The sequence below is a fragment of the Balaenoptera acutorostrata genome, chromosome 5, assembly GCF_949987535.1.
Source record: "Balaenoptera acutorostrata chromosome 5, mBalAcu1.1, whole genome shotgun sequence".
In the NCBI taxonomy this organism is placed as follows: Eukaryota; Metazoa; Chordata; class Mammalia; order Artiodactyla; family Balaenopteridae; genus Balaenoptera; species Balaenoptera acutorostrata.
Window position 1 is genome coordinate 50684986 of NC_080068.1, and position 15491 is coordinate 50700476.

A 15491-nucleotide genomic window follows, 5' to 3' on the forward strand; every position below is an offset into this window, starting at 1 on the left:
TAAGCATATTGAGATGCTTAAAAAAAAAGTCATCACAAAACATAAAAGCTTGGTCTACATTACACTTTGGCAGAAAAAATTTATCATTATCTCTTGATGACATTAGCAAGTCATTTTTCCCTGGCATTTTCCCCTTACTTACTTCATATAGCTCTCAAGTGAGTTATCATTGAAGTAAATCGAAATGCCCAACAGAAGAGCACATAAGCCTTGGACCAACTGTTCTTCCTCTCCAAGATTTTCTGCAATTTGTCCTGTAAGCTGAAATCTTTGTTAAGAAAACTAATGGTTCATAATATCCAGAGTACTTTGTTTTACAATTTGAATTTGACATGTATTTCATGTAAGAGTTTCTACAAAAATTTCTATGCACAGTCCAAGCAAACATAAAACAATGGTACATGTACACACACGCACACACGCACACACGCACACACACACACACACACACACACACAGCTTAAGTAAGCATTGGTGTCACCTTAACAGTTTAAAAGGTTGCAACATAGATAAAGAAGATTCAAATATTTGGGGCATGGAGCTAACTCTAATTGAGAAGAAGAAATAGAAAAGATAAAAAAGGTAAATACTTACATGTATCTTACTAAAACATAAAGGATACAAAGGGAACATTGGCTGAATTGTGAAGAAAATGTGTTACTGCAATGGGGCAGTTGCTAAGCCAGGTACAAAGCAACATTAGTAATCCAACTCTTGTCTGTATTTTGCTTCCCTGCAATAAACAAGGTGGCAGAAATCTTGTTTTATTTTTTTCAGACTTAAAGTTGCCCTAAGATCCCTCCCCATCTGCATAAAAAGATATTTAACATCTTATAAAAGATGTGTCAGGAATCTGGATTTTAAAAATTGAACAAGAGAATGCATTCTTATGTACTCTCTGGGCTGCACTTCCCAAAATAAACAGAGAGCAGAAATTAGACTTGATCCACGCTCATAAGCATATACCAGGTTATCTAAAATACTATTAATGGAAAACTTGATATGCTAAGGAAGAAATATATGATGTGGATGCTTAAAAAATTTTATCAATCCTAAAACACTTTACAAAAACATAAATTTGCTGGCAAATTTATGATGTTTCAACAGGAATTTTAAAAACAATTTTCTCATAAAGGGACAAATTCTACCTCCTTCAAAAAACATCAAGAAAAATACAAAGAAATAATCTCCTGAATTATTTAGTCAAATTTCATTAACGAATATATTTCTCTAACAAGAAAATAAATAAACCATGTTACAAACCCCCTGAGAAATGCCAAATAATGAGAAATCACAAACTTAATGGAGGAGAAAAAGATTTATTTAAATTAGCTAAGTGCCTCAAACCACTAACTATACTGCTGCCAAGTATGTTAAACAATACTGAAAACTAGCATGTCCATCAACATTACAGTTTCCTAAATTTTAATACAACACATTTGTATCTCTTATATGAGATATTCTCTTAGCTCATAATATTGCCATTGCCCACATTATATTACATAACCTGTACTTTTGTCTAAGGAAAACAAAACTTGCTTGAAACAAAATAATGGAAATTAGCACAGTAATGCATCGCTCTGGGGGTAATTTCAGAAAATATCCAAAATGCAATTATTCAAAAATCTAGACAAGGAATGGATTTAAAGTAACGATTACTGTGTTTTGAAAAATTTCTATCACTCAGCCAGACAGTTCTAATTTCATGAATCTTGATGTCAGTATCTTGGCCTTTCCATAATCTTTTTTCAAGTATATTTAATAATTAAACAAATTCAAATTAGACCTCTTCAAATGATTTGCCAAGTAAGCATTAATCAGCATGAATTTAGTTTTTACATAAGGCATTATTTTTACTTTTTCCTTGCCTTTATGTCATTACTGTCCACAATATATTTTCATGTTACCCAAGTACACTGAAGTTTAAAAATATACAGTTATTCTCAACTGACTATGTGCCACAGAGAATTTACAACTAATTACTCAAGTTATAAATGTGAATGTTTTGCTGATTTCCCCTGGTTATACATAAAAAATTAATTACTGGAATACCATTTGCAGGTACCAAATATACTGACATTGTATATACAAGGGCATTCTATCAAATCACTGGCTGATGTCTGAGTAAAGAAAAATGGAATTAGATTCAGTTTTGAAAAGTAGGTCCTCTGGGGTCTAACTGAAGGTTAAGAAGAGCACAGTCAAACATAACTAGTTAGAACCAGGCAGAAGACAGAATGGAACACCCTGTTGACTACAGCAACAAAAGAAGATAAAGTACTCAGGAATGAGCCTAATCAAAACTGTATAAAACCTAAATGAGGAAAGTTTAAAAACACTTCTAAAGAGCACAAAAGCAGACACAAATCAACAGAAAGACACATGTTCTTAGAGAGAACGACTCAAGATCATGAAGATACTGACTCTACATTAATTTGTAAGATTAATGTGATCCAAATAAAAATATCAACAGGTTTTCTTTTTTTTTCTGGAACAAAACAACCTGGTTTTCAAGTTCAAATGGAAAAATAAACAAGCAAGAATAACTAGAGAAACTGTAAAAAAAATGAAAGAGAGCAATGAGGTGATACTACCTCATGAACAGACAGAAATCAAGGAGAATGGAAAATCCAGAAATGATCCAGCTACAAATGGAAATTTAGTATGTGAAAAAGACAGAATATAACTATCAGTGGTTACAGACAAGACTTCAAAGATGTTGGCAAAACTAGAGAGCAGTTTAAAAGAGCAGAGGATCCATATCTCACACAATTCAGAGAGAAAGAGAACAAAGATTTAAATGCAAGAATGAAACCAGAAAGTATGAGATGGAAATACTGGCAAATTCCTTAACATCTTGAAGTGGCGAAAGCCTAAGTATGACTTAAAATGTAGAAGCGATAAAATAAAAGTCTGATACCAAAAAAAAAAAAAAAAAAAAAATCCGAAACAAAACACCAAGATCCTATCAGGAAAAATATATTTGTAACTTATCACAGACAAGGGTTAAGTTCCTTAATATGAGTTCCTATAAAGAAGAAATGATTAACAACCCGATAGAAAAATGGGCAGATGATAAAAGAGTTTAATGAAAAAACCTTCAAATGATGCATAAATATATAGAAAACTATTCAGCCTTTTAGTAAGAAAAATATAAATTAAAACTCACTGAGATAACATTTTCCACCTATCAGCAGACTGGCAAAAGTACAAGTGTGACAACACACCGTTGGGAGGCTGTGGGGGAAAAGAGCACCTAGCACACCGCAATCTTACTTTACTTTGCAAGGAGAAGTGCAAGATTCTATTAAGTGAAACAAAACAAAACACCAAGGTGCAGATCAGGGCATATACAGAAAAAACACTTCCAGATGTAGAAGAAAAGAGTAACAGGAAGCGGGGAACTAGGACAGGGTTGGGGCCAAGACTTCGTGTATCATTTTGATTTCTAAACCATGTATTTACCCATTTCAAATTTAAAGGACTAAAGTTTTAATTCTAAGAGTGGCAGTATGGTATCAGTGAAAATGACATTTGGTTGGGAATTAGAAGAACCAAATCTTCTACAGCCTTACTTTGGACAAGTTCAATACGCTACATGGGCCTCAACTTCTTCATTTAGTAAACAGAGGTGGTTGGATTGAATGATCTCAAAGAGGTTAAGAGGATAGGTTCTGAAGCCAGGATACCAGGATTCATATCCTGGTTCTAAAACTCAACAGCCATGAAACCTCAGGCAACTTACTTAACTTCTCTTCCTCATCCTTAAACAGGGGTAAGAGTTAATACCTATCTCATGGATTATAAATGGGTTAATACATGTAAAGAACTTAGAGAACAGCGCACGGTACACAGTGAGTGCTCTACAAATGTTATAAACTTATTACCATCATTTCTAACTCTGTGACTCTACGACTCTCTACCTACTAGCATATTAAAAGCAGAACTAATGCCCCCAATTTAAAATAGATGGCGGAAGTTTGAACTGGGAAAAGAAAAAAACGATACAATTGCTGGGATAATTTTTTTTAAACATCAGTGAAATGCAGGCAAGTCCTTGCTTTGCTGCGTTAACAGAAATCCATGCATACTGTAAACGTGCAAAGGGAGGACTTTGTAATAATGGTCTTTTGTGCAGACTACGTTATTCTGATGTTCATCAAACCATGATTTATAACAGGGAAAAATGGGAGATAATTAAATGTGCAAATGGTTAACTAACTTAGGGTATATTTACTTAGTGAAATATATACTGTGCAACCATATAAAGTGGTGTTGATTTAGTGTTTAATAACACGGAAAATACTTGTAAGAAAAAATGCAGAATACAAAATAGAATCTAATGTATGATCACTGCTATGTAAATAAACAGTATAGGGGGAAAAAAAGCCTGAAATTTTACCAGTAGTTACCTTTGGGTAGTAGAATGAGGGACATTACTCTCTTTCTACTTTCTGTTTTTCGAAATTTTCCAAAATGAAAAGAAAAATAAACTATTAGAGAGTGCAAAAATGTTACAGTATTTGTCCAGTATACTATCATAAAATGTTGATAATAATATAAATCCAACAAAACCCTGATCAAGCTGCTCTATCCCTCCAAACAAGTAAAATAAGAAATTGAGCAATAAAAGCTATCAAAACATTCTATTTCAGTGCTCTCTCACTTTCTGATGGATTCCTTACAATATAAACAGCTAGACCAGCTAAAAGAATGCCACACTTGGGAATTCCCTGGCGGTCCAGTGGTTAGGACTCCACGCTTCCACTGCAGGGGGCGCAGGTTCAATCCCTGGTTGGGGAACTAAGATCTCACAAGCCATGCAGCGCAGCCAAAAAAAAAAAAAAGGAAAAGAATGCCACACCTCACTTTCTGACTAAAACTATTCATTTTGTTTATGTGTTACACAAACACATTTGTTTGCATGTTTGTTTACAGGTTTAAGTCAAGAAAAAGTATCTATCTCTTCTCAGCCCCCTAGAGTTTGTGAACCGCTGACAAAAGCAAAGATTTTACAGGATGGAAGAGAACCACAGACAAAATAAACGAAGCTGAATCACCTTTAACATAAGCTACTATGTTGCCCCAATTATATTTTCTGAATAAAAATCCCTCATACTCCTATTCTGTGGATTTCAAGTTTAGTATTTTTGCATTGTTCATTTAAAAAATATGAAAAGCTAACAGTTTAAACTCCCAGTGTTTAAGTATTAAAATGAGGTTCTAGAATATTATGATCAGATTCACTTTTTAGTGGTGGCCTCTGAGGACAGAGTAATTAATAGGAAAGGGACATGATGGAACTTTTTGGGTTTCTGAATACTATGCTCTATATCTTGTTTTGGGTGGTGGTTACAGAAGTATATTCAACCATCAAAACTCATCAGATTGAACACTTAAGGTCTGTGCATTTTACTGTATATAAATTATACCTCCAAAAATTTCCCTTTTAAATGAATGACATGTAGACTTATAAAGTACTTTACCTAATATAAAAAATTCTGCCAGCTAAAGCTGCCAAATATGTCTGTGTGTGAGTTATTAACATGTGTTAAATCATGCTCATACACAAAGATACAATTCCTAATAGGACCTCAGTTATTACTATCCACACTGCATAATTGAACACAAATTATGAACACAAATTCCAAATATGGAATTAAGGTACATGCCATTTTTGCCAAATACTCCAGAAAACAAATCAAAACCAAACACAAATCACACTCTCCCCCAACACACATCAAAAACTAATGCCCAATGGTAGTGTAGCATATGGGTTACATCCAGAATAACTCAAGATATTTAAACTCTTTCAAATTACAAAATTATACTTACTATTGTATATTTTCAATAACCTAAGTAATATAAAAGTCATCACATTCTTTCATATACTGATTAAAGACAAAATTCTTAATCCTAAATCTTACTACCTTTGAAATGGTTTCATTGGAAATAAAGAAGCAAGCTTGGGTGAAAAATCACACCAAAAACCCAAAACCAAGGAATTCCAGAAAGTGCAAGCATCCCCAGAGGAAGCACAAGTATAGCTTCAGATTCTCATTCCCATAGTCCTTAATAACACCACTACAATACCCCACGGAGAAAAACTGGAGAGCCACGATAGAGATTAACTTGCTGACACATACAAGTGTGAGTAGAATATAACTTCAAACAAGCAGTTAAAAAAACCAATCAGCAAAACCCAAGACAAAGAAAAAGGCTTGCTGTAGGAGGAAAATGCCTAAGCCCAAACAAGTAATACATACCCGTCGGTCGATCTTATCACCCTGCAAATTATACATTAAAAATTATTCATAAATATTACTGCTTTAGAAAAATGTAAATCTAGAAAAATCCCTCAAATACAGTCTCTAGAAACCCAGGCCAATAATTTGGGACAGGATAGTTCTAATCTTTTATTATATAACAATGTATATACACTTTAGAGGAGAATAGATAATTTTATAGCATTGTCATTACTTAGACTGGTAACACACCACTATCTTGAGGATTTCTCATTATGCATTAATTGTAATTGCAATGTTACAGTGAAGTATGTGGTGATGACTGTTGGGCAGTTAATTTTTGTTTGGCTCAAGAAAAGCTGTTACACACGACTATATATAAAATAGATAACTAATAAGGACCTACTGTATAGCACAGGGAACTCTACTCAATACTCTGTAATGACCTATATGGGAGAAGAATCTAATAAAGAATGGATACATGTATAACTGATTCACTTTGCTGTACATGTGAAACTAACACAACATTATAAATCAACTATACTCCAATAAAAAATTAAGAAAAAAAAAGAAATGAATAGCTGTTTCCACACACAGCAACAAGAGAATGACAAGTATTAAATAAGTAAGGATATGAATGCTTTGGGTACTTTTAAAAAATCACTAAGAGACAAATGATAAAGATAAAATAGGCTTTCAATCAAAGTAGACCTATTCTAAGCAACAAAGGAAGTGTTCAACTCCCCATTTCAGTACTGTTAATTTTCAAGGTTTCATTTATAACTTCATATGGATAGCACTGATGTTCTCTAAAAGGTCACAATAAAACAATTCAACAAGTGTGGCAAAATTAAAAATTAAGAAGGACTCTGCATATCAGGGGGAAGGGATAGGATAATACCAGTGGACAGACCAATTTTAGACTTATGTACATTTTTACTCTCCTTGAGTGACTCTGAATGTCTATGACTTTACAGTTTTGCTAAAGCATGAACCTGAACTGTTTAACAGCAAGGCTGGCACATGTGGGCAAATCATCTAATAATAGTAAGGGACATTCCTAAATGCCTTAGCATCCACATTTCAACGAAGCTTCGCTGTTTTCATTAGGAGTCTAAAGGAATGCAAACATTTTAAGTTGTTTACCTACATCTTACTAGGTAAATTATATGCCTTGGCATTTTGAGGATTTGAGAGCTCACAGACATCAGGGGGTTTACTGTTTAACTATATAAGCATTGGAGTGGTGTTTTACTTTTGTTTTCTGAAAGGAAGATCAATTGCTCTGGGAAGAGAAAGAGCGAGGTGCACAGCTATGAACCACTCTATTCTATTCCCTTTCACAAATGACCCGAATTCAGCTATTAAGCAGAAACAGAAAATGACATGCAAGAATTGTGTGGATGATATAAAAAGAAAACAAATCCAAAAAAAACCACCTTTCTGTCCAGAACATGTGTTTCCATCATGATGCAGACCTTATTCACAATTTGGCAAAACCATTCTTATAAGAATATTTATTGCTTTCTCTCCACAAAACCGTTTCTGGTGACAATGAGCTAATGAGCAGTCCTTGCCTCTCTCCTTTTTCATCTACATCTACTAAGGACATCCTTAAATCCCTATATCACTGACATCAAAGTGAAACTTTCTCCCCCCCCCCCCCCCACTTAGAGAAGTTTTGCTGGCTACCTTACCTGTGAAAGGATGTTGGTGCACTGTTGCAATAAAGAAACTGGAGGGTTGCCAATACTTGTAGCAAGTTGAACCCTGAGCAATTGTTCTTTCTGGGTAGCATTTTCTTGCAAAGCATGGGCAAGGGCCACAGCAGCACACCAGTTTGAAAGTGAATCAGTAGAAAATAAACCTCCGCATAACAACTGACCAGCTGAGACTGAATTACCTGTTGCTACAAAGATGGCAGGCAGATAATAAGGTAAAAATTAATTATGTTGCTTTCCAAACACACAAAAATAGTATGAAATGCTACTTAAAAATTAGTTAATTAGTAGTATTAAGTAACACTTTCAAAAGTCTGTTTTTTCAAAAACAAATGGAAAGATGACAAAAAAGTACTTTGGAAGAAAAGTTGCAGAACAAAGAAATATTAGAATACTTTAGGCATCAAACCGATGATGGTAATACTCCAGAAATTATTACCTTAATTAAAAACTACATTTCTAAAACAAATTCAAGGAAATGCAATATTTTAAATATTCTATTACATTCTAATATTCTACATTTAAATATCTACTACACACTTATGATATATTTTACCATTAAAAGCTTAAAAGACAATTACTTACTTTAAAACTGAAATTAGAATTAAATTATTTACGGGACTTCCCTGGTGGCGCAGTGGATAGGACTCTGCGCAGGGGGCCTGGGTTCGATCCCTGGTCAGGGAACTAGATCCCACATGCATGCTGCAACTAAGGAGCCCGCCTGCCGCAACTAAGATCTGGTGCAACCAAATAAATATTAAAAAAAAAAGAATTAAATTATTTACCATCAATAGTGGAAGGTAGAAGTGTTGACACAATTTCTCCTTGTCCTTTCTGATTTTTATATAAGAAACACTGGAAACAGTAGAGAACAGCACAGCGCAATACAAATGGCTGCCTTTCATTAACCATGGACATAAGAAGTACTACAATGGCTGGTCTGTTGCATTTAAAAAGAAAAGAACAAAAAGAAACATTGCAATCCAGGTACACAAATCAATAACTAGTCATTTTTATTGACTGAAAAACCATAGCCAGAACACAAGCGAGTAACTATTTTCATCTCCATTTCACAGAAAAGATAACTGCAGCTGTGAGAAATGAAATGATCTGTTTGCTTAAGGCACATAGCTAGGAAGTGATACCTGAGCCCAAATACATAAGTTCCAAAGACCACAAACTCTTAAAATACCAACATATTTATCTTGTCAGATAATTTGTTTCAACACACATGACTGAACTTCTTAAAAGAATAAGATGTGTATATGAGATATCCTAAAATCCCAAAGTAAGTTTTTACTTCCTCTGTGGGATCTCAGTATTTCCCTTTTCCTACCTTGGTGGGTTTGAAGGTGCATTTACAGAAGCAAAGTAGTCTTGGTTTACTTGGCAGCCTCGAATAACTTCTGATACAGTATTAATGGTCTGTAATGAATGGGGATGGGGGAGAGAATTTAGAGAAAGTCAGTCAAGGGAAAACACCTGTTTTCAAAAGAAGAAAATGTTATATTCTTTTGCTTTTTGCTTTTAAACGGCAAAACTTAGACACCAAAAAAATCAGTGACAGCATTATAGTCTTGTACCACTTTCTTGAGATAACATTTTAAAACATTAGGCGTAGGCCTCTAACTAAAAATAATACTTGACCACATGCATTTAAAATCTCAAAAAACTATAATTAATATCTCCTATGAGATAGAATCCATTTCTATGAAACAAGAAAAGGATGCTTAAAAATAAAATCAGAGAACAAATTTAAAATGTAACAAATTAAAAATTCAATTTAAGGATGAAGTTGAAAAAACCTCCAAGAAAACAGAATAAAAAGACAAACTGGATCCAGAAAGTCCAACAATCTATTTAATAGAGTTGCAGAAACAGAAAAGAGGAAATGGTCAAGGAATACGTAAAACATCCTCAGAACGGAAGTACTTATGTCTCTGGCTTGAAGGGGCCCAAAAATTATTGGGGGTGGGGTGGGGTGTGTAGTACAGCACATCACCAGTAAATTTCAGAAAACCATAAACAAAGAAAGATCGTAGAGAGAGAAAGCAGGTTACACAAAAAGGATGACGATTCAAAATGGCTTCGGATTTCTTAACAGCAACACTGGAATAATGTTCTAAAAGTTGAGTGTTAATGATTTCCAATTCTGAATTCCATACCTAACCAAACATTAAAGTCATACTGCAGGTGGGGGAATGACATGAAAGAGCTAAAAACAAATTACCTTGCCATTTGCCCTCTCTCAGGAAGTTAAATAAAATAAGATAATGAACCAAGGGGTGGGAGAAAAAGACACAGAATCCAGACAACCAAGGAATCCCCAAGTTAAGAGAGAGGAAAAAGGATCGTTGGAGGATGGTGAATAAAGTCCCAGGATAAGAGATGTGTGGCAGAAATAGAGAATAAGCAGCCCATATTGGAGCAGGAGGATGGAGGGCTTCCAAAAGAAGGTCTGGAATGGGGAACAATGTGTTAAGCACATGATAGTGTTAATATGTATAGATATATAGAAAATCCGTAAAATGAAAAAAGAATACTATTATAACTCAGGAAAGAAAAAGGGTTATTAAAAAAAAAGATATGGGGCTCTATTTGGCTTAGCAGGAAACAGTATTGGAATAGTCATAAAACTATAAACCCTGATTATTGATTTAAATACAAATTACTGGGGTGACAAGGAGGAAGTAAAGTGGGAGGGTTATATAGGGGGGAAGTGGGGCTTAGGGTAGGGAGGAGGGAGTCCAAAGACAGTTTTTGCTATAAAACTTTTACTATTATCTGTGCTTTTAATATGCATGTGTTAATTTGAGAAAAAAAATTAAATAAACTAAACCTTTCTTTTTTTCAAACTAACTTCTTTTTCTTAATAGGCAGGAAACAGAAAATGCGGTATGTTAAGGAAAAAGAATTTATTATTCTACGAATAAGACTCAAATCTTACTTGACCAAGTCATACTCTGCTCAAAATTAAAAACATAAATCATACTGTACACTCCTGTTGAATACAGTAAAATTAATGAGAAATCTTCTAAGCTTTAACATTATTTATATATCATTAAACTTGAGGAATGAATACACCTTTTGGAATTGATACTGTCATCATTATGCTAATATTTTATAGGGTCAAGAAGGAATTTAACATACAAGAATGGTTAACAATTCCTATTTTTCATTCTGCTGATACCTAATTCTTCCTAGGCTTCCTGATTTCAGCTTCCACAGAGTAGCCTCTGCCTTTATTTGGTTTACCTCAGTCAGGATATCAGCAGGAACTCCAGTGGCCATTAGGATAGTGCAAAGCTGCTGCAGTAAGCCACACTGGAACATAGCTTTCTGGCAGCTACTGGTAGCACCGGGAGGGTTGTTTGGAGAAACCAGTACACGAACAAGCTGCAAAAGAAAGAGAACACAAAATCTGTCTTTTAAAGATTTGAAAAGTCTTGAGACAAATTTGATCTATATGAACAGAAAACCTATGTGAAGGATTCCCTCAACTGCTCAGCCAGATCTAGGAGCTCTTTCCTTCATGCTCTCATGGCCACAGCTGTTACAGTACATACCACATTATGCTATTTCCTTAATTTTATCTCCTTCAGGTCACTGTGAACTCCCAGAGAGCAGAAACTGCCTCAGTCATTTTTTGTATCCCAAACAACAAGCACAGTATTTGTAACATAGTCCGTATTCAAAAAATGAATAATGAATAAGAGGATGGTAGATTTCTTATGGAAGTAAGGATGAAAGACCTAATCATAAAGCAGGTCTGAAAATAGAATGGCCTGAGGTGTGATAAAATTCCCCCCAAACTGGAAATATTTAAAGGGAGGGTAAAATGAACAACCGGAGACATGGCTGAAGATTTGTGCATTAGGCAAGGGGTTAGCCTCATTGACTGTTAATGCTAATTAAATCCCTAAGGTTCTATGATGCTATGATTGGTCTAACCTCGAACATGAAATTTTAGAGACATGAAAAATGTTATCTCAAACAACTGTTCGGCACAGTTACATCTTCAAAATAAATTTGTATATACCTTACATTTGAAAACTAGAGTTAAATGTATATGTGTGTACAAAATCTTATATATATATATATATATATATGTATGTCAAGATCAAATGGCATATTTATGATAATACTTTATTAATGACAAGGTGCTATACAAATGTTACCCTAAATGTACAGAAGTAATCAATGATATAACAGAGGAGACTAAAACAGTTTTATTGCTATAGTTGGTGCATATGATAGATAACGACTTCACTAAGAAAGGGGATGTTTTTGTAGGGGGAAGATAAAATATAAAAAATAAAATGGGTATGCAAAGTGCTATTTTTACTGCTGGTGAATAAAAAGGTGACTGGCGATCACTAGAATTTGTGGAAAAACTCGGTCAGTAGTTAAATCAGTAAATTATGAAGAATTAAAATCGTTAATGTTTCCACGTCTGGCCTAGCAGACATTCTCAAAGAGGCTTCATTAATAAACTGACGTCACAGGAGAGAGGCTTTAGGACTACACATTGGCTCTTGTTCTTGGACCTTTCTAGTTAGACGCCGGTGGTTTTTATTTGTTGGTTTCTGTTTTAAATTTATTACCCTTCTATTCCTGCTTTTTAAAAAATACAGGCACACCTCGGAGATACTGCAGGTTCTCTTCCAGGCCACCACAATAAAGCAAATATCGCAATGAAGCAAATCACACAAACTTTCTGGTTTTCTAATTGCAAATGAAAGTTATGTTTACACTATACTGTAGTCCCTTATGTGTGCAATAACATTATGTCTAAAAAAACATGGACAAACCTTAATTAAAAAAATACTTTATTGCTAAAAAATGCTGACCACCATCTGAGCCTTCAGCGAGTCACAATGTCTTTGTTGGTGGAGTTTGATGCTGACGGCGGCTGACTCATCAGGGTGGTGGTTGCTGAAGGTTGGGGTGTCTGTGGCAATTTCTTAAAATAAGACGACAATGAAGTTTAGCGCATCGGCTTTCTTTTCCTTTCACGATTTCTCTGTAGCAATGCTGTTTGATAGCATTTTACCCACACTTCTTTCAAAATTGGTGTCAGTCCTCTCAAGCCCTGTCACTGCTTTATCAATTAAGTTTTTGTAATAGCCTTTGTTGTCATTTCAACAATCTTCACAGCATATTCACCAAGAGTAGATTCCATTTCAAGAAACCACTTTCTCTGCTCATCCACAAGAAGCAACTCCTCATCCATTCAAGTTTTATCATAAATTGTAGCAATTCAGTCCCATCTCCAGGCTTCACTTCTAATTTGAGTTCTCTTGCTGTTTCCACCACATCTGCAGTTACTTCTTCCACTTAGGTCTTGAATCCCTCAAGGTCATCCATGACGGTTGGAATCAACTTCTTCCAAACTCCTGTTAATGTTGATATTTTGACCTCTTCCCATGAGTCACAAATGTTCTTCATTTTCCAGAAAGTTTTCAATTGCCCAGATCCATCAGAGGAATCACTATCTACAGCAGCTACAGCCTTACAAAATGTATTTCTTAGGGACTTCCCTGGTGGTCCAGTGGTTAAGACCCCATGCTCCCAATGCAGGGGGCCCGGGGTTTGATCCCTGGTCAGGGAACTACATCCTGCATGCTGCAACTAAGACCTGGTGCAGCCAAACAAACAGACAAATAAATAAATATTAAAAAACAAAGAAGCCAAAATGTATTTCTTAAATAATGAGACTTGTAAGTCAAAATCACTCCTTGGTCTATGGGCTGCAGAGTGGACACTGTGTTAGCTGGCATGAAAACAACATTAATCTCCTTGTACACTTCCATCAGAGCTCTTGGGTGACCAAGTGCATTGTCAATGAGCAGTAATATTTTGAAAGGAATCTTTTTTTTCTGAGCAGTAGGTCTCAACCGTAGGTTGAAAATATTCAGTAAACCATGTTGTAAACAGATATGCTGTCATCCAGGCTTTGTTGTTCCATTTAATAGAGCACAGGCAGAAAAGATGGGGCACATAATTCTTCAGAGCCATAGGATTTTTGGAATGGTAAATGAACACTGGCTTTAAATTAAAGTCACCAGCTGCATTAGCCCTTAACAAGAGAGTCAGCCTGTCCTTCGGAGCTTTGAAGCCAGGCATTGACTTCTCTCTGGCTTCTCTCTAGCTATGAAAGTCCTAGGTGGCATCTTCTTCCAGTAGAAAGCTGTCTCATCTACATTGCAAGTCTGCTGTTTAGTGTAGCCACCTTCATTAATTATTTTAGCTAGACCTTCTGGATAACTTGCTGCAGCTTCTACATCAGCACTTGCTGTTTCACCTTGTACTTTTACGTTATGAAGACGGCTTCTTTCCTTAAACCTCATGAACCTCTGCTAGCTTCAAACTTTTCTTCTGCAGTTACCTCACCTTTCTCAACCTTCACAGAATTGAAGAGAGTAAGGGCCTTGCTCCAGATTAGGCTCTGGCTTAAGGGAATGTTGTCATTGGTTAGATCATCTATCTAGGCCACTAAAACTTTCTCCATATCATCAATAAGGCTGTTTCACTTTCTTATCGTTATGTGTTCATTGGGGTAGCACTTATAATTTCCTTCAGTAACTCTTCCTCTGCATTCACAACTTGGCTAAGTGGTGCAAGAGGCCTAGCTTTTGGCCTATGAAGGCTTTCAACATGCCTTCCTCACTAAGCTTAATCATTTCCAGCTTTTGATTTAAAGTGAGAGACATGCGACACTTCCTTTCACTTGAACACTTAGAGGCCACTGTAAAGTTATTAACTGGCCTAATTTCAATATTGTTATGTCTCAGGGAATAGGGAGACGGGGAACAGTCAGTCAGTGGAGCAGTCAAACACACACATTTATCAATTAAGTTCTCCATCTTACACGGGTGTGATCCGTGGTGCCCCAAAACAATTACAATAGTTATATCAAAGGTACTGATCGCAGATCACTGTAACAAATATAATAATAGTGAAAAGGAGTCTCTCATAAGGTAATGACTTTCTGAGAGTCACTGGCAGTATTTATCCAAAAAACGGCATAGAACGGATTCCTGTAGGTAGAATTAGTCATAAAATTATCACTCCAAGAAAAAATATAAATGTTTTACAACTAAAAAATTTTTCAATAAGATGCTTCCCCCAAATTTAATTTGCAAAATTTGAATGAACTATCCTCAAGTGGATCAATTTCAATTTTTAGTGGCCTACAATTCCATAATTATAACTGTAATGATGAGTAATTCTAAATGGAATATCTATCCAAAAAGGATTGTTTATCATCATTTATAACGCATTTTCATTTGGTGCATAATAGAGAACTTGAAATACAAGCAACCCTAAATATAAGCAATAAAGCTATCAAGAAAGAGCCCTCTAATAGGGTGAAAAGCAGAAGACAACCTGTGGCCTGTGAAGCTATGACTACATCAACTACTCAGTCTTTGAGTGGAGAATATATTAAACTGAATTAAACTCAGTTTGTTTATTTTGAAGTTTATGTTCTTCAAGATTAGTATCTAGTTTATTCACTTTC

General features: G+C 35.2%; 1 protein-coding gene across 2 annotated transcripts in view; it reads right to left on the reverse strand.

The window, feature by feature from the left end:
- The window catches only part of USO1 (USO1 vesicle transport factor), a 90218-nt gene that overhangs the window by 14362 nt on the left and 60365 nt on the right, over nucleotides 1-15491 (reverse strand). The window contains exons 10-16 of one of the 2 annotated variants that reach the window (XM_057546221.1): nucleotides 11225-11365; nucleotides 9306-9394; nucleotides 8755-8909; nucleotides 7943-8154; nucleotides 6267-6287; nucleotides 623-733; nucleotides 143-261 (exon numbers count right to left, since the gene is read on the reverse strand). In XM_057546221.1, the coding sequence (XP_057402204.1) occupies nucleotides 143-261; nucleotides 623-733; nucleotides 6267-6287; nucleotides 7943-8154; nucleotides 8755-8909; nucleotides 9306-9394; nucleotides 11225-11365 (848 nt within the window). The remainder of the gene's footprint in view (nucleotides 1-142; nucleotides 262-622; nucleotides 734-6266; nucleotides 6288-7942; nucleotides 8155-8754; nucleotides 8910-9305; nucleotides 9395-11224; nucleotides 11366-15491) is intronic. The other variant, XM_007165556.3, reaches the window with a different exon arrangement.